This window comes from Pseudophryne corroboree, chromosome 6 (assembly GCF_028390025.1).
Source record: "Pseudophryne corroboree isolate aPseCor3 chromosome 6, aPseCor3.hap2, whole genome shotgun sequence".
NCBI lineage: Eukaryota > Metazoa > Chordata > Amphibia > Anura > Myobatrachidae > Pseudophryne > Pseudophryne corroboree.
The window spans coordinates 293,122,861-293,145,553 of NC_086449.1; the positions used below are offsets into that span (position 1 = coordinate 293,122,861).

At 44.7% G+C, this 22,693-nt stretch overlaps 1 protein-coding gene across 6 annotated transcripts in view; it reads right to left on the bottom strand.

Annotated features, from left to right (window-relative positions):
- NEDD4 (NEDD4 E3 ubiquitin protein ligase) overlaps positions 1-22,693 on the bottom strand; it is a 470,501-nt gene that overhangs the window by 124,836 nt on the left and 322,972 nt on the right. For all 6 annotated transcript variants that reach the window (XM_063926139.1, XM_063926140.1, XM_063926138.1 and 3 more), the window contains 3 exons: positions 18,633-18,735; positions 11,576-11,739; positions 2,572-2,689 (listed from right to left, as the gene is read on the bottom strand). In XM_063926139.1, the coding sequence (XP_063782209.1) occupies positions 2,572-2,689; positions 11,576-11,739; positions 18,633-18,735 (385 nt within the window). The remainder of the gene's footprint in view (positions 1-2,571; positions 2,690-11,575; positions 11,740-18,632; positions 18,736-22,693) is intronic.

Consider the following 22,693-nt stretch of genomic DNA (forward strand, 5'->3'; position numbering starts at 1 on the left):
GCCTCCCATCCGCAGCCCTTGGATGGGGGGGACAGCCTCGGGCTTCACCCCTGGCCCTTGGGTGGCTGGGGGGGGGGACCCCTTGACTGAAGGGGTCCCCACTCCCCCAGGGTACCCCGACCAGGGGTGACTAGTTGGATATTTAATGCCACGGCCGCAGGGCACTGTATAAAAGTGACCCCCGGCTGTGGCATTATCTGTCCAGCTAGTGGAGCCCGATGCTGGTGTGAAAAATACGGGGGACCCCTGCTCGTTTTGTCCCCCGTATTTTTTGCACCAGCACCAGGCGCAGAGCCCGGTGCTGGTTTTAAAAATACGGGGGATCCCTGCCCAATTTTTCCCCGCATTCTTAGAACCAGGACCAGCTCGAAGAGCCCGAGGCTGGTTATGCTTTGGAGGGGGGACCCCACGCCATTTAAAAAAAAAAAAATTTACCGTTCCAGCACTAAAAAAATAAAAATAATATTTTAAAAAATATATAAATAATACTTGTGCCTCCAAAAAAAAAAAAAAAAAAAAGTACCTAATCCCTTCTAATATAAATAGATATGCTATTCCCAAAAAAAAAAAAACACCAAAAAAAACATGTTTACATTTTTTTTTATTGTTTTCACCCTCCAAAGTGTGGCGGATTGAAAATGACGAATTTACTGTCTAAAAGCACTGCTGTCGAATTTCCAAACTTGAATTGAATATGCTTTTGTCGAATTGCAGCACTTGTATCATTGCAGAAAAGTCGAATTTGCAAAAAGTCGAATTTCAAAAAGTCGAATTTTGAAAGTCCGTTTTTTTGACGGAAAGCACTAAATTGCATTGACGATTTTTTTTTTTTGGCGAAAATGACCCGAAATTCGACAATTTCGGGAATTCGACCGCAATTGCATATACCCCTATAAGTAGTTTTGAATGATACAGCAACTAAATCTATCTGGCTGTCTATCAAGAGCATAAGAATGTGTTCCTCCTACCCAATAGTTTGGATAGTACGGATGTACAAGCGTTATGCATTTGTAGGTGGGTAATTTGATACAACTGTAGCTGAGGCTAAAGGGAATAAAGTCAAACTCCGTAACAAAGGTATCTGGCATTCAGTGTGTATTAATTTACTACATACAAATCTATTAAATTATTCTTTTTTTTAAATTGTGCATTGAAAGGTAGAAAAACTAATTTTACACTGAACAGTCATTCAATAATCATGTATGAATATATATGTCTTAAATATTGCCTGGATTGTTCACACACTAGCCGAGAGCAGAGTTTTCTATAGAACAGTAACAATAAAAAATAATAATAATAATAAAAATAATAATAATAAAAATAATAATAATAAAAACCACGGGACTAAAGTCACAGTTGATTAAAATATAATGAAAGCATCTCTGTTTTATATTTGTCTTTTTCTAGGACCTTTTTTGAAACTTTGCAAAATCAATAAAAATACTCGATTAAAAAAAATATAGTAAAAGAATTAATGACAAATAAACAGAATACTAATCAAATGTTTACTGCCTCAAGGTGCGATGCTGAAACCAGGTACGAGTTAATCACACATCATTTCTGTCTATGGGGGTCATGTCAAAACTCGGCAAAACTGCGCAGGCGCGGCGTACCGGTACAAAGCGGATCGTTGCTGAGCGATGGATTTAACGAAGAATCCATTTGCACAGCCGATCGCAAGGAGATTGACAGGAAGAAGGCGTTTATGGGTGTCAACTGACCGTTTTCAGGGAGTGTTTGGAAAAACGCATGCGTGTCCAAGCTTTTGCAGGACGGGTGTGTGACGTCAATTCCGGTACCTGACAGGCTGAAGTGATCGCAGCAGCTGAGTAAGTTCAGACCTACTCGGAAACTGCACAAAATTTTTTTGTACCGCTCGGCTACACAAGCGTTCGCACACTTGCAAAGCAAAAATACACTCCCTCATAGACGGTGACTATCTGATTGCAGCGTTGCAAAAAACAGCTAGCGAGCGATCAGCTCGGAATGACCCCCTATATTATTAGCTACAGATAATGTACATCACCGCACAAATGTCAAGTATTTTATATAGACTCATTCAGTAATACATGATGCCAAAAATTGTATTTTCTGCATTAAAACTGAGTAGTAATGTGTCAATATTATACAGCAATTAAATAGATTTTTTTTTTCCTAACACACACTGAAATGGTGGGTACACATTAGATGCTATGACGTCCAATACCGTGGATTGGAGCGACATATCGTCCCTCAACTGTGCACTACCACTGGTCGTCAGAGACCTTTTCACATCTGATGTTCTGCCCGTCATTATGTGCTGTCGATGACATGCTACTGGATGCAGCCAATGAACGATTATATATATATATATATATATATATATATATATATAAATATAATTGTGTGCTATATCGTTGTGTGTGTATGTGTATCTTTACATCGGTCGTCCCATCAGCCGCGATCCAGGTCCTTGTAATGTGTACCTAGCCTCAGGAGGTAAATAAAAAAACCTACACAAATAAGTGTTACCAAATTACAATTTACAATGACGTTAGGGAAATTCTCACAAAATTTGTATATTTTTTTTACCTCAGGAGAATCTTTGAGTTCCAGGCCTTCCGTTTCCTCAGAGATTTGCCTTCGAGTAGTAAACGCATGCTGTGCCTGTAATTGAACCCTGCCACTTTCTGGACCAGCAGTGCCGTCTCTGGGGAAAAAGATAATTTTCCATATTTATGTTCCTCAACGCAATGAAAAAAACCTTATGAATGACATTACTTGTTATCATTCACTATATACATATTGATGTACAATGTCATTCATATTTTTACTACTATTAGTAAGTGCTCTAGTGCCCTGAAATAAAATTCATAAAACCTTCTCTGTAACTCAAGTAATATGCCAGTGGATATTGGTAGAACTAGAAATAATGACAGGCCTCTGCTATCAGATCATTTTACAAGTGTTCAAACTAATTTAAAAAAAACAAAACAAAAACAGTGTATGGTCGGGGGGGGGGGGGGGGGGGGGGAGGTATTAAATTACTGGTGAAAAACGGAAGTTTTTTTGTGATATTTCAGGGTCCCCCCCCCCCCCCCACGTATCTAATTAGGTCATCCAAATTTTTTTTTTCCAGAACTAGGTTACTAACCTACCTGTTAACTTGTTTTCTAACTCAAGTACAAATACAGATTTGGCAGTCATGCCAAACAGACCAACTCAGCGCGGTCGGTCCCATGAGACTCTGCTAGCTTTGGGCATTTTTTTTTTTTACTGCAAATGCAAAGTAAGCTGGGTACGCACTGGCAAATATATCTGCAGTTCAATCGATCTGCAGATATATCTGCCGATGGTGGTTGTTCATATACACAGAAAGATGAACCAATATACAGTAATACAAAGATATATCTGTTGTTCAATCGATCTGCAGCTATATATGCTGATGGGGGTTGTTTATACACACAGAAAGATGCACCAATACATCTGCAGATATATTGGTCATCTGCTGTGATGTACAGTTGATGTAATAGATCTGTGAAATGCTGGACATACACTAGGTCGATATAGTCTACGAATACACAATTTCAACGACTCATACTCTGATTTTGTGCACATCATGCATGTTTTGGGTACGATTACGATGTGATGCGCTGTCCTGCAGGTTGAATGTTGCATCCTCTGATCATACGTGCAGCCCATATTATCTGTCGTAATCGGATGCATATTGAATCATGTTGTATGCACATACAATGCATTGTTCGATGGATCGAACGATCAGCGTCATTTGAGTGTACGCTTTTTGTGATGCATACGATGGATTGTAAGCCGATCCATTGTATGGAGGTGTACGATGGATTGTAAAATCGTATGCACATTGTGTGTCCAAAAACCACAAATCGTGTGTTCAGGAGCTCCCGGGGAGTTCAAGGGAAATCGTGAGACAACTAGAATCGGATGCATGGCCAGCTAAAGACGTCATTAACAAACATACTGCTTGTACACACCTGCAGATCAGCAAAAGATATATTGGCTGATCAAATGATTGGTCAAAATATCTGCCAGTGTGTACCCAGCATAAGTTGCAATGCAGCTAGTGTACACCAGGAGACTGTGATGATTAATTTGATATGCAAAACGTGCACATTTGTTTGTGAATGAGTCTCTGAATCTGTATACAAAGTGCTACAATGTAGTAGCCACAGCTTTTTTCCAAAACAAGTTTCATTGTGCTTCATATATAGACTAAAGCTGAGCATATACTATATAATTATATGTCCGATAATTTGCCAGATCTGGCTGGTTGGAATGAATGAGAACAAATGAAAAATCGACTATTTGCTCCCAAACACTGGACAATGGACAAAACCTGTAATTCAGACAAATTAGCGCTCATCCATTACCAGTTTTTCATTCCAACCAGCCAGATCTGGCAGATTATCTGCCAGATAATTGTATAATGTATGCCCATCTTTAGTCACATACAATATACAAGTGCCATATATCAAATTAATCAGCACGGTCTCCTTGTGCATCCTAGTCATTGCGTGGCTTACTAAGACGCATTTTCGGCAAAAAGACAACTGCTACCAGAGCTGTACGGATCTGGAGGCTCACTTGTACCAGGCATTCTCAAGCTGCGTGGCATACTGAGGCTAGATGTAGGAGGACGCATCTGTAGGTAAAAGTTGATAGCCAGTTCCCCAACGCTATGGTACAAATGCAATTATTATTAGAATGGTAATGTGTAGTTGCACATTTACATGGAACAAACAACTGTATATTATGGATAACATCAAAAGAATGAGTACTGGTACAAGAATAGTTTATGCCACACATACAGTGCTTATATTTTAAACAATAATTTAGATGCCTTCATGTTCTATATTACTATTTATAGAACATACCAGTCACTCTCTTTCATAGTGCCCCCTTAATTTGTTTCACACCATCCCCTCGTTTGTCTTGACCTCTTTTTGCTTTGTGACCTTTTGTGCTCCTGAGTGCACACCCCAGAATCAGTTTCTCCACAGTGCACATCTTCCCCCAATAACTTGGTAATTTCTGTTTTTCTCCATTGTTTGTTTTCTTCCCTTTAACTGCTTTCTTCTACCCGTTTTGTACTGCGCCAATTGTTTTTTTGTGTGTTTGTGCCCATTCAACTTGAGTTTAAATTCTCTTGACTTTGGTCAAGCAGGGAGAAAATAAGAATTTACTCACCGGTAATTCTATTTCTCGTAGTCCGTAGTGGATGCTGGGAACTCCGTAAGGACCATGGGGAATAGCGGGCTCCGAAGGAGGCTGGGCACTCTAGAAAGATCTTAGACTACCTGGTGTGCACTGGCTCCTCCCACTATGACCCTCCTCCAAGCCTCAGTTAGGACACCGTGCCCGGACGAGCGTACACAATAAGGAAGGATTTTGAATCCCGGGTAAGACTCATACCAGCCACACCAATCACACCGTATAACTCGTGATATGAAACCCAGTTAACAGTATGAAACAACTGAGCCTCTCAACAGATGGCTCAACAATAACCCGATTTAGTTAACAATAACTATGTACACGTATTGCAGATAAACCGCACTTGGGATGGGCGCCCAGCATCCACTACGGACTACGAGAAATAGAATTACCGGTGAGTAAATTCTTATTTTCTCTGACGTCCTAGTGGATGCTGGGAACTCCGTAAGGACCATGGGGATTATACCAAAGCTCCCAAACGGGCGGGAGAGTGCGGATGACTCTGCAACACCAAATGAGAGAACTCCAGGTCCTCCTCAGCCAGGGTATCAAATTTATAGAATTTTGCAAACGTGTTTGCCCCTGACCAAGTAGCAGCTCGGCAAAGTTGTAAAGCCGAGACCCCTCGGGCAGCCGCCCAAGATGAGCCCACCTTCCTTGTGGAATGGGCATTGACAGATTTTGGCTGTGGCAGGCCTGCCACAGAATGTGCAAGCTGAATTGTACTACAAATCCAACGAGCAATAGTCTGCGTAGAAGCAGGAGCACCCAGCTTGTTGGGTGCATATAGGATAAACAGCGAGTCAGATTTTCTGACTCCAGCAGTTCTGGAAACATATATTTTCAGGGCCCTGACCACGTCTAACAACTTGGAGTCCTCCAAGTCCCTAATAGCCGCAGGCACCACAATATGCTGGTTCAGGTGAAACGCTGACACAACCTTAGGGAGAAACTGGGGACGAGTCCTCAATTCTGCCCTATCCATATGGAAAATCAGATAAGGGCTTTTACATGATAAAGCCGCCAATTCTGATACTCGCCTGGCCGAAACCAAGGCCAATAACATGACCACTTTCCAAGTGAGATATTACAGATCCATGGTCTTTAGTGGTCCCAAGGTGCCACAGGAGGCACAAACGGGGGCTGAATATGCAGCACTCCTTTTATAAATGTCTGAACTTCAGGTACTGAAGCTAGTTCTTTTTGAAAGAAGATCGACAGAGCCGAGATCTGTACCTTAATGGAACCTAATTTAAGGCCCATAGTCACTCCTGCTTGCAGGAAATGCAGAAAACGACCTAGTTGAAATTCCTCTGTTGGGGCCCTTTCGGCCTCACACCATGCAACATATTTCCGCCATATGCGGTGATAATGATTTGCTGTAATCTCTTTCCTGGCTTTAGTAAGCGTAGGAATGACTTCCTCCGGAATGCCCTTCTCCTTCAGGATCCGGCGTTCAACCGCCATGCCGTCAAACGCAGCCGCGGTAAGTTTTGGAACAGACAGGGCCCCTGCTGCCGCAGGTCCTGTCTGAGTGGCAGAGGCCATGGGTCCTCTGATATAAATTCTTGAAGTTCTGGGTACCAAGCTCTTCTTGGCCAGTCCGGAACCACGAGTATCGTTCTTACTCCTCGCCTTCTTATTATTCTCAGTACCTTTGGTATGAGAGGCAGAGGGGAGAACACATAAACCGACTGGTACACCCACGGTGTTACCAGAGCGTCCACAGCTATCGCCTGAGGGTCCCTTGACCTGGCGCAATATCTTTTATAGCTTTTTGTTGAGGCGGGACGCCATCATGTCCACCTGTGGCCTTTCCCACTGGTGTACAATCATTTGGAAGACTTCTGGAGGAAGTCCCCACTCTCCCGGGTGGAGGTCGTGTCTGTTGAGAAGATCTGCTTCCCAGTTGTCCACTCCGGGAATGAACACTGCTGACAGTGCTAACACATGATTTTCCGCCTATCGGATAATCCTTGTGGCTTCTGCCATCGCCATCCTGCTTCTTGTGCCGCCCTGTTGGTTTACATGGGCGACTGCCGTGATGTTGTCTGATTGGATCAGTACCGGCTGGTTTTGAAGCAGAGGCCTTACAGGCCTCAGGGCATTGTAAATGGCCCTCAGGTCCAGAATATTTATGTGTAGGGAAATCACCTGACTTGACCAAAGTCCCTGGAAGTTTCTTCCCTGTGTGACTGCCCCCCAGCCTCAAAGGCTGGTATCCATGGTCACTAGGACCTAGTCCTGTATGCCGAACCTGCGGCCCTCTTGAAGATGGGCACTCTGCAGCCACCACAGTAGAGATACCCTGGTCCTCGGAGACAGGGTTATCAGCCTATGCATCGGAAGATGCGATCCGGACCACTTGTCCAACAGGTCCCTCTGAAAAGTTCTTGTATGGAACCTGCCTAATGGGATTGCTTCGTAGGAAGCTACCCTTTTTCCCAGGACTCGCGTGCAATGATGCACCGCTACCTGTTTTGGCTTCAGGAGGTCTCTGACTAGAGATGACAACTCCTTGGCTTTCTCCTCCGGGAGAAACACTATTTCTGGTTTATGTCCAGAACCATCCCCAGGAACAGTAGACGTGTCATAGGAACCAGCTGTGACTTTGGACTGTTTAGAATCCAACCGTGCTGTTGTAGCACTTTCCAAAATAGTGCTACCCCGACTACCAACTGCTCCTTGGACCTCGCCCTTATAAAGAGATTGTCCAAGTACGGGATAATTAAAACTCCCTTTTTTCGAAGGAGTGTCATCATTTCGGCCATTACCTTGATAAAACACCCTCGGTGCCATGTACAGTCCAAACGGCAGTGTCTGGATTTGGTAATGGTAATCCTGTACCACAAATCTGAGGTACTCCTGGCGAGGATGGTAAATGGGGACATGCAGGTAAGCATCCTTGATGTCCCGGGATACCATGTAATCCCCCTCGTCCAGGCTTGCAATAACCGCCCTGAGCGATTCCATCTTGAACTTGAATTTTTTTATGTATGTGTTCAAGGATTTTAATATATAAAATGGGTCACACCGAACCATGCGGTTTCGGTACCCCAAACCGTGTGGAATAGTAACCCCGTCCTTGTTGAAGTAGGGGCACCTTGAGTATTACCTGCTGGGAATACCGCTTATTAATTGCCTCTAGCACAGCCTCCCTGCCTGAGGGAGTTGTCAGCAAGGCATATTTTAGGAAACGGCTGGGGGGAGACATCTCGAATTCCAGCTTGTACCCCTGAAATACTACTTGAAAGAAACAGGGATCCACCTGTGAGCGAGCCCACTAATTGCTGAAATTTTTGAGACGGCCGCCCACCGTACCTGGCTACACCTGTGGAGCACCCGCGTCATGCTGTGGACTCACAGGAAGCGGGGGAAGAATTTTGATTCTGGGAACAGGCTGACTGGTGCAGCTTTTTCCCTCTTCCCTTGTCTCTGTACAGAAAGGAAGCGCCATTTGACCCGCTTGCTTTTCTGAAGCCGAAAGGACTGTACCTTTGTCTGTGAGGAAAACCTGAGGTAAAAATATTTCTTCCCAGCAGTTGCTGTGGATACGAGGTCCCAGAGACCATCCCCAAATAATTCCTCACCCTTATAAGGCAGAATCTCTATGCGCTTTTTAAGTCAGCATCACCTGTCCAGTGACAGGTCTCTAATACCCTCCTGACAGAATGGACATTACATTAATTTTGGATGCCAGCCGGCAAAATATCCCTCTGTGCATCCCTCATATATAAGACGACGTCTTTAATATGTTCTCATATTAGCAAACTAGTATGCTTGACAGGGTCACCGACCACGCTGCAGCAGCACGATCTGCAGGTTTCAGTCTAGTACCTGAGTGTGTAAATACAGACTTCAGGATAGCCTCCTGCTTTTTATCAACAGGTACCTTCAAAGTGGCCGTTCCTAAAACGGCAGTGCCACCTTTTTTGACAACCGTGTGAGCGCCTTTTCCACCCTAGGGGATATCTCCCAGCGTCAGTAACTTTTTATAAATTACCAGTTTCTTAACGGGGGAACCCACACTTTTCACACACTTCATTTATTCATCTGATGGGGGAACAAAACACTGCCTGTTTTTTCTCCCCAAACCTAAAACCCATTTTTAGAGGTGCTTGGGTTAATGTCAGAAATGTATAACACATTTTTTATTGCCGGGATCAAGTCACGGATGTTCCTAGTGGATTGTGTATATGTCTCAACCTTGTCGACACTGGAGTCAAACTCCGTGTCGACATCTGTGTCTGCCATCTGAGAGAGCGGGCGTTTTTGAGCCCCTGATGGCCTTTGAGACGCCTGGGCAGGCGCGGGCTGAGAAGCCGGCTGTCCCACAGCTGTTACGTCATCCACCCTTTTATATAAGGAGTTGACACTGTCGGTTACTACCTTCCACCTATCCATCCACTCTGGTGTCGGCCCCACAGGGGGCGACATCACATATATCGGCCTCTGTTCCGTCACCATATAAGCCTCCTCATTCAACATGTCGACACAGCCGTACCGACACACCGCAGACACACAGGGAATGCTCTAAACGAGGACAGGACCCACAAAAGCCCTTTGGGGGGACAGAGTTAGAGTATGCCAGCACACACCAGAGCGCTATATAATGCAGGGACTAACTGAGTTATGTCCCCTATAGCTGCTTTTTTTATATATGTATACTGCGCCTAAATTAAATGCCCCCCCTCTCTTTTTTAACCCTTTTCTGTGTTGTAAACTGCAGGGGAGAGCTAGGGAGCTTCCCTCCATCGGAGCTGTGAGGGAAAATGGCGCCAGTGTGCTTGAGGGAGATAGCTCCGCCCCTTTTCCGCGGCCTATTCTCCCGCTTTTTTATGGAATCTGGCAGGGGTATTTACCTCATATATAGCCCCTGGGGCTATATATTGAGGTATTTTTGCCAGCCAAGGTGTTTTTATTGCTGCCTCAGGGCGCCCCCCCCCCCAGCGCCCTGCACCCTCAGTGACCGGAGTGTGAAGTGTGTGAGAGGAGCAATGGCGCACAGCTGCAGTGCTGTGCGCTACCTTGGTGAAGACTGAGTCTTCATGCCGCCGATTTTCCGGACCATCTTATTGCTTCTGGCTCTGTAAGGGGGACGGCGGCGCGGCTCCGGGACCGAACACCAAGGACTGGGCCTGCGGTCGATCCCTCTGGAGCTAATGGTGTCCAGTAGCCTAAGAAGCCCAATCTGGCTGCAAGCAGGCGAGTTCGCTTCTTCTCCCCTTAGTCCCTCGCTGCAGTGAGCCTGTTGCCAGCAGGTCTCACTGAAAATAAAAAAATCTAAGACTATTACTTTCTAAGAGCTCAGGAGAGCCCCTAGTGTGCATCCAACCTCGGCCGGGCACGAAATCTAACTGAGGCTTGAAGGAGGGTCATAGTGGGAGGAGCCAGTGCACACCAGGTAGTCTAAGATCTTTCTAGAGTGCCCAGCCTCCTTCGGAGCCCGCTATTCCCCATGGTCCTTACGGAGTTCCCAGCATCCACTAGGACGTCAGAGAAAAGAAGGTTAGGTGGGTCACATGCCAGAGTTAGTTTAGACAACCAATCATGTGTTTGGTTTCATAATCTTAAATTGAGATGGAGTCATACAATGCAGGAAAAGTTGGTCTCTCGCTGGAACATAAAATGCTCAAATAAACAACAATTGTACTTCCAGTGCAGAAAGTGAAACTGGAAATTGCTGTGCAGATTAAAAGTAAAGCTAGAGAAACCACTGAAATAGCTCAGGATCTGTACAGGAACAGCGGTTCAAGGTAGAAACTGCTGGTTGTTACGTGCATTGGGCTCAGAAGGCGACCAGACAGGCTACATAGTGCTTTCCATCTTCCATTTGAACAAAATTGTTTTATAATTACTAGTACATTGCAGTGCTCACTGCCACACTACCACTGGGCTTTTCCTAAATTATGCTAATCATATCGAGGGTTAACAGGACCAGAACACTATTTTAAATACACCTACATATATCTAAAAGCAAGAATACTGCCACTTGTCTGATACATATTTCTAAGTTTATCACATATTTTGGATACTTTTTATTTATTTATAACTTACAGCTGTCACACAATGCTGAAGTTTCAGACCACAATTGTTACATCTAAAATATCATACTAAAGGGAAAGGGTGGGGTGGGGGGTGGTGACTAAGCATAATCAAATTATGTATGGTTTTTAAATAAAATATGCTACAAAGCTTAAGTATTTAATAAGCACAGTGGTGGATAAGTTTGCTAATTGCTAGTAAAAACGACTTAATAAACATATGCATATTATAAAGATACTGTGAAAATAAAATGTTAAGTATTCTGGACACAGTTTTTCACAGTGTGATTTGAACTGAATTCACTTACTGAATGGTAGGCCTCTGCCACTGTGTTCTTTTAAATTGATGGCTGACATAGTAAGTTCTGCCAAGAATATCTTGTCTTTCTTCCCAGCCTGGAGGTAGCGGAGAAAATTCCTGCTGCTGTGGTTGGCAAGAAGCATCTGGTTGGTCCAATATAACCCAGCCAGGCTAGAAAACAAAACAAAAGGCAAAATAAATATTTGTTACTTGAGCAAAATGTTTCTGGGCTCAAGCATTTCCTGTAGAAAACAGCTCTGCACTGACAACCGCAGCAAAATAAACATAAATCAAAGTGGAACTCTATGTTCAAATATCTAAACAATCCAAACATGCCTTAATGTAAAATATTAAAGGGGGAATTAAACTGCGCGGGATAACTGATGCCCTGGGCTATCCAATTAGCCCCGAAGGCAACACGATGTCGGCATTTATCCGGGTATTTTGTTTGTAGCTCGCTTCTGAGCCCGCAGTGTGGCGAGTCGGCAAGGGGCTTTGATGCGCTCGGGATGCCAATGTCGTTATACTGACATTCGGCATCCCGTGTGGTGGTATAACATACCGATCCCATTTGTATCCGGTTAACATATTCATATACTGGAAGTGTATCAATTACACACAATTAAGGCATCCAATTTGTGGGCAGAACTAGTAAGCAGCCTATCAATTTGCTTTAAACTACTGACACTGAGGTACTGCCTGAGCTATATCTTTGCGGTACTGGTTCTTAGTAAATTTACTGGCTACAGTCTCAATAATATTGCCGTTCACAAAATGGTTGCCTCCATTGTTTGTAGGTGTTTACATTAAACATGTCAAAGAGGTGAAAATAGATTTATGTAGTTTATATACGCATAATATATATGGGGTTCTAATAGCAGCCAATTTCTGTAAACTTTAAAAGAAAGTCAGTGAAACAGGGAGTAGAAGTCTGTGAAATGTACATAAAAAACCCTTGTTTCCTGACCATAACATTCCACTATCCAGAACCTAAAAGCCCATCTGAAAACTAGCAGGAACGAGTGTCCCACCCTTCCAGCCACATAGTTCCTCCTGAGAACAAGCACCTGTTGTGATTTTATTTTTCTCCCAGGCTTCGCTGACTAGATAATTTTATAGCTTCTCTGAATACTAAGTAATATACGATGTACTCAACATGAAACCGAATACATTTGAGTGCTATAAATAAAATAAAAAAAATCCAGTAATGTGCCATTTTATGGGGTGGAGCAATGTCAATATTTGGTCGGCTTATGCCATTTAAATGAGAGAGCAGCCTTTGCAGCCACTGTATAAACAGACAGCAGGTCTAGCTGTATTTCTAGCTGTATGATCCACATTACAGTAGATTACTTTATGGCTTTTACTGTAATAAAAAATAAGAATTTACTTACCGATAATTCTATTTCTCGGAGTCCGTAGTGGATGCTGGGGTTCCTGAAAGGACCATGGGGAATAGCGGCTCCGCAGGAGACAGGGCACAAAAAAGTAAAGCTTTACTAGGTCAGGTGGTGTGCACTGGCTCCTCCCCCCATGACCCTCCTCCAGACTCCAGTTAGGTACTGTGCCCGGACGAGCATACACAATAAGGGAGGCATTTTGAATCCCGGGTAAGACTCATACCAGCCACACCAATCACACCGTACAACTTGTGATCTAAACCCAGTTAACAGTATGACAACAGAAAGGGCCTCTTAAAGATGGCTCCTTAACAATAACCCGAATTAGTTAACAATAACTATGTACAAGTATTGCAGATAATCCGCACTTGGGATGGGCGCCCAGCATCCACTACGGACTCCGAGAAATAGAATTATCGGTAAGTAAATTCTTATTTTCTCTATCGTCCTAAGTGGATGCTGGGGTTCCTGAAAGGACCATGGGGATTATACCAAAGCTCCCAAACGGGCGGGAGAGTGCGGATGACTCTGCAGCACCGAATGAGAGAACTCCAGGTCCTCCTTTGCCAGGGTATCAAATTTGTAAAATTTTACAAACGTGTTCTCCCCCGACCACGTAGCTGCTCGGCAGAGTTGTAATGCCGAGACCCCTCGGGCAGCCGCCCAAGATGAGCCCACCTTCCTTGTGGAGTGGGCTTTTACAGTTTTAGGCTGTGGCAGGCCTGCCACAGAATGTGCAAGTTGAATTGTGTTACAAATCCAACGAGCAATCGACTGCTTAGAAGCAGGTGCGCCCAACTTGTTGGGTGCATACAATATAAACAGCGAGTCAGATTTTCTGACTCCAGCCGTCCTTGCAATGTATATTTTTAAGGCTCTGACAACGTCCAACAACTTGGAGTCCTCCAAGTCGCTAGTGGCCGCAGGCACCACAATAGGTTGGTTCAGATGAAATGCTGATACCACTTTAGGGAGAAAATGCGGACGAGTCCGCAGTTCTGCCCTATCCGAATGGAAGATTAGATAAGGACTTTTATAAGATAAAGCCGCCAATTCAGATACTCTCCTGGCAGAGGCCAGGGCTAGTAACATAGTCACTTTCAATGTGAGATATTTCAAATCCACCTTTTTCAATGGTTCAAACCAATGGGATTTGAGGAAATCTAAAACTACATTTAGATCCCACGGTGCCACCGGAGGCACCACAGGAGGCTGTATATGCAGTACTCCCTTGACAAAAGTCTGGACCTCAGGGACAGAGGCCAATTCTTTTTGGAAGAATATTGACAGGGCCGAAATTTGAACCTTAATGGATCCCAATTTGAGACCCATAGATAATCCTGATTGCAGGAAATGTAGGAAACGACCCAGTTGGAATTCCTCCGTCGGAACCTTCCGATCCTCGCACCACGCTACATATTTTCGCCAAATGCGGTGATAATGTTTCACGGTGACTTCCTTCCGTGCCTTAATCAAGGTAGGAATGACTTCTTCTGGAATGCCTTTCCCTTTTAGGATCTGGCGTTCAACCGCCATGCCGTCAAACGCAGCCGCGGTAAGTCTTGAAAAAGACAGGGACCCTGCTGTAGCAGGTCCCTTCTCAGAGGTAGAGGCCACGGTTCGTCCGTGAGCATCTCTTGAAGTTCCGGATACCAAGTCCTTCTCGGCCAATCCGGAACCACTAGTATTGTTCTTACTCTTCTTTGCCGTATGATCTTCAATACCTTTGGTATGAGCGGCAGAGGAGGAAACACATACACTGACTGGTACACCCAAGGAGTTACCAGTGCGTCCACAGCTATTGCCTGTGGATCTCTTGACCTGGCGCAATATTTGTCCAGTTTCTTGTTGAGGCGAGACGCCATCATGTCTACAATTGGTCTTTCCCAACGGTCTATTAACATGTTGAAGACTTCTGGATGTAGACCCCACTCTCCCGGATGAAGATCGTGTCTGCTGAGGAAGTCTGCTTCCCAGTTGTCCACGCCCGGGATGAACACTGCTGACAGTGCTATCACGTGATTCTCCGCCCAGCGAAGAATCTTGGCAGCTTCTGCCATTGCACTCCTGCTTCTTGTGCCGCCCTGCCTGTTTACATGGGCGACCGCCGTGATGTTGTCCGACTGAATCAACACCGGCTTTCCTTGCAGGAGAAGTTCCGCCTGGCTTAGAGCATTGTAGATTGCTCTTAGTTCCAGAATGTTTATGTGAAGAGACTTTTCCAGACTCGTCCATACTCCCTGGAAGTTTCTTCCTTGTGTGACTGCTCCCCAGCCTCTCAGGCTGGCGTCCGTGGTCACCAGGATCCAATCCTGAATGCCGAATCTGCGGCCTTCTAATAGGTGAGCCTTCTGCAACCACCACAGAAGTGACACCCTTGTCTTTGGTGACAGGGTTATTCGCAGGTGCATCTGCAGATGCGACCCTGACCATTTGTCCAACAGATCCCTTTGGAATATTCTTGCATGGAATCTGCCGAATGGAATTGCTTCGTAAGAAGCCACCATTTTTCCCAGGACTCTTGTGCATTGATGTACTGACACTTTTCCTGGTTTTAGGAGGTTCCTGACCAGATCGGATAACTCCTTGGCTTTTTCCTCTGGAAGGAAAACCTTTTTCTGAACCGTGTCCAGAATCATTCCTAGGAACAGCAGACGAGTTGTCGGGATTAAATGGGATTTTGGAATATTCAGAATCCACCCGTGTTGTCTTAGCACCTCTTGAGATAGTGCTAAAGCTGTCTCCAGCTGTTCTCTGGACCTTGCCCTTATTAGGAGATCGTCCAAGTATGGGATAACTAATACGCCTTTTCTTCGAAGAAGAATCATCATCTCGGCCATTACCTTGGTAAAGACCCGAGGCGCCGTGGACAATCCGAACGGCAGCGTCTGAAACTGATAGTGACAGTTTTGAACAATGAACCTGAGGTACCCCTGGTGTGCGGGGTAAATCGGAACGTGTAGATACGCATCCTTGATGTCCAAGGATACCATAAAGTCCCCTTCTTCCAGGTTCGCTATCACTGCTCTGAGTGACTCCATCTTGAACTTGAACTTTTTTATGTAGAGGTTCAAGGACTTCAGATTTAGAATAGGCCTTACCGAGCCATCCGGCTTCGGTACCACAAATAGAGTGGAATAATACCCCTTTCCTTGTTGTAATAGGGGTACTTTGACTATCACCTGCTGAGCGTACAGCTTGTGAATGGCTTCCAACACCCTCTCCCTTTCGGAAGAGACGGTTGGTAAGGCAGACTTCAGGAAACGATGAGGAGGATCCGTCTCTAATTCCAACCTGTACCCCTGAGATATTATCTGCAGGATCCAGGGGTCTACCTGCGAGTGAGCCCACTGCGCGCTGTAATTTTTGAGACGGCCCCCCACTGTCCCCGAGTCCGCTTGAGAGGCCCCAGCGTCATGCTGAGGTTTTTGCAGGAGCCGGGGAGGGCTTCTGTTCCTGGGAAGGAGCTGCCTGTTGGTGTCTCTTCCCTCTTCCTCTGCCTCGTGGCAGGTACGACAAGCCCTTTGCTCTCTTATTTTTGTAGGAGCGAAAAGGCTGCGGTTGAAAAGTCGGTGCCTTTCTCTGTTGGGGAGTGACTTGAGGTAAAAAAGTGGATTTCCCGGCAGTAGCCGTGGCCACCAAGTCTGATAGACCAACTCCAAATAACTCCTCCCCTTTATACGGCAAAACCTCCATGTGACGTTTTGAATCCGCATCGCCTGTCCACTGTCGTGTCCATAAGGCTCTTCTGGCTGAAATGGACATAGCACTCACCCGAGATGCCAGTGTGCAAATATCCCTCTGTGCATCACGCATATAGATAAATGCATCCTTTATTTGTTCTAACGACAGTAAAACATTGTCCCTATCTAGGGTATCAATATTTTCAATCAGGGATTCTGACCAAACTACTCCAGCACTGCACATCCAGGCAGTTGCTATAGCTGGTCGTAGTATAACACCTGCATGTGTGTATATATTCTTTTGAATAACTTCCATCTTTCTATCTGATGGATCCTTAAGTGCGGCCGTCTCAGGAGAGGGTAACGCCACTTGTTTGGATAAGCGTGTGAGCGCCTTGTCCACCTTAGGGGGTGTTTCCCAGCGCGCCCTAACCTCTGGCGGGAAAGGGTATAATGCCAATAACTTTTTTGAAATTATCAACTTTTTATCAGGAGCAACCCACGCTTCATCACACACGTCATTTAATTCTTCTGATTCAGGAAAAACTGTTTGTAGTTTTTTCACACCATACATAATACCCTGTTTTACGGTATCTGTAGTATCAGCTAAATGTAACGTCTCCTTCATTGCCAAAATCATATAACGTGTGGCCCTACTGGAAAATACGTTTGAATTTCTACCGTCGTCACTGGAATCAGTGCCCGTGTCTGGGTCTGTGTCGACCGACTGAGGCAAAGGGCGTTTTACAGCCCCTGACGGTGTTTGAGGCGCCTGGACAGGCATTAATTGATTGTCCGGCCGCCTCATGTCCTCAACTGACTGTTTAAGGGAAGATAAACCATCACGTAATTCCACAAATAAAGGCATCCATTCTGGTGTCGACCCCCTGGGGGGTGACATCTGCATATTTGGCAATTGCTCCGCCTCCACACCAATATCGTCCTCATACATGTCGACACCACGTACCGACACACACCGCAAACTCACAGGGAATGCTCTAATGAAGACAGGACCCACTAGCCCTTTTGGGGAGACAGAGGGAGAGTCTGCCAGCACACACCACAAAGCGCTATATATACAAGGGATATCCTTATATTAAGTGCTCCCTTATAGCTGCTTTAATATATATATATATAGCCATTAATGTGCCCCCCCTCTCTGTTTTACCCTGTTTCTGTAGTGCAGTGCAGGGGAGAGACCTGGGAGCCGTTCTGACCAGCGGAGCTGTGACAGAAAATGGCGCCGTGTGCTGAGGAGATAGGCCCCGCCCCTTTTTCGGCGGGTTCTTCTCCCGCTATTTTTCCAGTCAGGCAGGGGTTAAATATCTCCATATAGCCCCTATGGGCTATATGTGAGGTATTTTTAGCCTTGTATAAGGTTTATATTTGCCTCTCAGAGCGCCCCCCCCCAGCGCTCTGCACCCTCAGTGACTGCCCAGTGAAGTGTGCTGAGAGGAAAATGGCGCACAGCTGCAGTGCTGTGCGCTACCTTATGAAGACTGAGGAGTCTTCAGCCGCCGGTTTCCGGACCTCTTCACGCTTCAGCATCTGCAAGGGGGTCGGCGGCGCGGCTCCGGGACCGGACTCCACGGCTGGGCCTGTGTTCGATCCCTCTGGAGCTAATGGTGTCCAGTAGCCAAGCAGCAAATCCACTCTGCATGCAGGTGAGTTTACTACTTTCCCCCTAAGTCCCACGTTGCAGTGATCCTGTTGCCAGCAGGACTCACTGTAAAGAAAAAAACCTAAACTAAACTTTCTCTAAGCAGCTCTTTAGGAGAGCCACCTAGATTGCACCCTTCTCGTTCGGGCACAAAATCTAACTGGAGTCTGGAGGAGGGTCATGGGGGGAGGAGCCAGTGCACACCACCTGACCTAGTAAAGCTTTACTTTTTTGTGCCCTGTCTCCTGCGGAGCCGCTATTCCCCATGGTCCTTTCAGGAACCCCAGCATCCACTTAGGACGATAGAGAAATAAAACTAACCTCAATCTCTTCACCTTGCTCTGTGTTTTCATCTTCTGATCCACTGCTTTTCGGTAAATAAGTCATTTTAAGCCTAAGATTTCCCTTGACTTTAGATTTGTTACTGTTGGGAAAATGACATACTAGGTAAGAAACCATACATGCTATACTTTCATAAAAACATTAGGACTGTGAGCAGTATAAAACGGAACATGCACCACACCTAACATTGTGCTGCACAGTATCTTTCCGGACAAGGCAGCAAGAAACAACGTAACAGTAATTACTAATAGGTCATCTAATCTAATAGCGCATTACTAACACTAATCAAGCAACATTTCACTTGTCACGGCGTACCAGTGGAACGTAGTTTTCTCCAGATAACCACCACCCGGATTGTTCGTCATAGTCTCTTTAAGATGTTTTATGCAATTGGTTTTAATGACTAATAACCAGCTATGCAAAGTTTTCTTCCACAGGTTTCCTCTTATTCTACCCAAATGCCACCAACTGGCTCTTGTTCGTTTCAGAGGTGGTTGAAGGAATGCGTGGGGATTACATATGAGAGCATACTACTCTATAGTTCATATTTTATGCATTTATCAAATGTTAATGTGTCGCCAACATAAATGACCTTAAACAGCCAAATAAATAGCCATATAAAAAAATACTGAAATGAAGGAGTACAAATTGAACGGTCAAGGCACTAAATAAATATATTTGTTAGTTTTGCAGAATGTGGTCAGAAAGTATGCAGATACATTCCATCTCACTGCCCAACTAAAACCAGACTAGTGAAATTGGTACCCAAAGATTATTATGACACTCAAAACTAAACGCATAAAATTTTATAAAATGTAGAAATAAAGCAGTAGGTTCCAATACACAAATTTATTAAAAATGTAAAAGGCAACATCAGTGTCAGTTATACATATACTGTAGAATGTTCTTTGGTGAATAGCCCCCTCACAACCAAAAATGGGGGTTGAGGTTGATACAAATATACAGAAATTTCTTTTGCGACCTCCTTTTTCAGTGTAGATTGGAAATCACATCACAAAAGACAGCTATCCAAAGCATTTCGTCTCTTGTCGAGACTTCATCAGGGGTATATCTTATTTAAGAAGTTACCAGTAAAGGAATAAACCATATGTTCTTTAACACTTTCATCCGCCAGATAGGCCACAAAGCAACAGAACGTGGCTAATGGTACCTGATAGTTTCTAAGATCGAACATATGATACTTGGGAACTCAGGGTTGCAGGGTAATTTTCAAATATATTTGACCAACAAGTAGAATCTGCTGTGTATCCCTGTGTGTATGTGTGTATGTGTGTGTATGTGTGTGTGTGTGTATGTATGTGTGTATGTGTGTATGTATGTATGTATGTATGTATGTATGTATGTATGTATGTATGTATGTATGTATGTATGTATATATATATATATACACCATGGTGATGGTTTTCACTCCACCCGCCCCACACCCCTGCGGCTGCCGATGACGTCATTTGGACTCCGGAGCGGGCGGCTGCGGCGGTTCCCCTGTGCACGCTTGGTGAGTATACAGTAAGGTATATAAATATATTTTATGTCAGTATTCTTTAAGTCTTGATAAAGGAGCACAGCTCCGAAACGTTGGCTATTACCTCTGTATCTTGTTTGATTCACCTACATGCTGGAGTGCCGTCCGTTACACCCTATTCCAGAGGTTCTCAAACTCGGTCCTCGGGAGCCCACACAGTGCATGTTTTGCAGGTAACCCAGCAGGTGCACAGGTGTATTAATTACTCACTGACACATTTTAAAAGGTCCACAGGTGGAGCTAATTATTTCACTTGCGATTCTGTGAGGAGACCTGCAAAACATGCACTGTGTGGGCCCCCGAGGACCGAGTTTGAGAACCTCTGCCCTATTCCATATTGCCTTTTGGAAGGGCACCCAGACTGGTTGATTTTAGCTCTATTGGAGTGCCGGACATTACCTTTGTTTCTATATACAGTGGTGCAACCTGACACAGGATTGTCTCTACTGCAGTCAAGGCACCTATATTTCTTTTTCATTTATCAGACTGTTTGTTCACTTGTGATGCCACAGTGATTGTTTTTACTATTACACACGTTGACATGTCGGCTACGGATGAAACGGCTGGATTCAGTAATCTCCAATTGCCACAAGGTGAGCAGTTGTCCCTCACCGATACGGAAGCAGAGAACATTTTATTTAAAGCTAAACTATTGGAATCTGCAGGCACTGAGTCAATTGAACAACTGGTGGCACAGCTACTGCGACTAAAAAAGCGTGAGATAGACTTCTACCTCCACGGGGTGTCCCTATCGGATTACTACCGAGATAAATGAATACCACGTGGGTTTCGAATCAGAAACATCCCAACCATCGGCAGATACAACGTAGATTTCTGTCGCCGGTGGGCGGCAGTACTTAACAAATGCTCGTATGATTTAATTTTACTTGTCATAGAGGAGTCTAGGAGAGAATTGAACATCGCAGCAGAAAAAAATCAAAACCTTTGAGGATGCCCATTTAAATACCATCAAGGCTGACACCACGCAAGACTGGCTAAGCAAATTAACTACTCAAGTGGACAAATATCGAGCTGATCTGGTGAACTTTAAAAAATCGAAATTGGCCACGGTGGTACGTGACTACGCGGAGTTTAAAGTATATAGTTGGGCATACAATCGAGGGCCTAACCGAGAGCAAAGAACGAAGTTCCGCAGAACCCGCAGTTTCCCACTGGAGACAGATCAATCCAGTGGGACAGCATCCTCCAGTGAGACAGAAGGAGCAGAGCGAGGTGCACACTGCAGTAGTCAGAAACCCCCTTTAGGGGTGGCCACACGTACCACCCTAGATTTAACAAGGGAGCCCCCACCCAGCGTGGGGGGCAGTGGGCGCGCCAAGCCAAAGCGCAAGTACAACCAGAAGAGATAATCTTCAATTTATCATCTCGCACTTTCACTGCTGAGGAACTCGTGGTGTTACATAAAGGTTTATCTTTTTCTCCTGCACTGAAGCCGGACGGCTTCCAAAGTAAAGAGGATCTCTTTAAATTTGACCGACGCTTAAAGCTCAGAGAATACTTTGGCAAAACCTCTACTCTGACGACAAGTGCACCAGTTCATAAACCATCCATGTTCATACCACAGTCTTTCAACTGTAACATCAAAAACTTTACGGGACACATGGAGAGTGTCATGGAACAACAGTGTCTACACAAAAGCAAGGTGGATTATAACTTAACTCTTTCTGAAAGAGGTGCCCTCAAAAATCTGGGAGCATACCGTGACATTGTCATCAGCCCTGCAGATAAGGACGGGGGCATTGTGATCCAAAATCTGGACGATTACACTGATGAAATATACCAGCGATTATCTGACACTCATGTTTATGAACAGCTCTCCTCCGATCCCACTCAAGTATTCAAAAAAGAAGTTGATGAAATTCTACTTCAGGGTATGGATATGCACATCATTGACTCTAAAACCAAAGAAGCTCTCACAGTAGACTGGCCCAAAGTGCCTGTATTATACACCATACCTAAACTTCGCAAAAACCGTGATAAACCTCCTGGACGCCCTATCATTGCGGCTAGGGACTCTATTACAATATCTCAAAGTATTTAGATAATTTTCTACAGCCATTAATCAATCAGGAAGCCTCTTTCCTCAAGGATATGACCACATTTATTTTGTGGTTACAGCAACTCTCACCTTTGCCAGTGAAACAGCTCATGTGTACCATTGATGTCGTGAGCTTATATACATCAATTCCACAAGAACATGGCATTGAGATGGTGAAACGTTATATCAGTGATCATCCGCTATACACTGGGCCTGATGTGGAATTCTTTATTCAACTACTACGGCTAACGCTTATGCGGAACTACTTTATCTTTGATGGCAAGTTCTTCATCCAACGCTCAGGCTGTGCCATGGGTTCCTGCGTAGCGCCAAGCTTCGCGAATATCTATATGTTTGCGGTGGAAAAGGATTTCTTCTTTGTGGATGACATCCGACGTCAGCAGATCACCGGGTATACTAGGTATATCGATGATATCT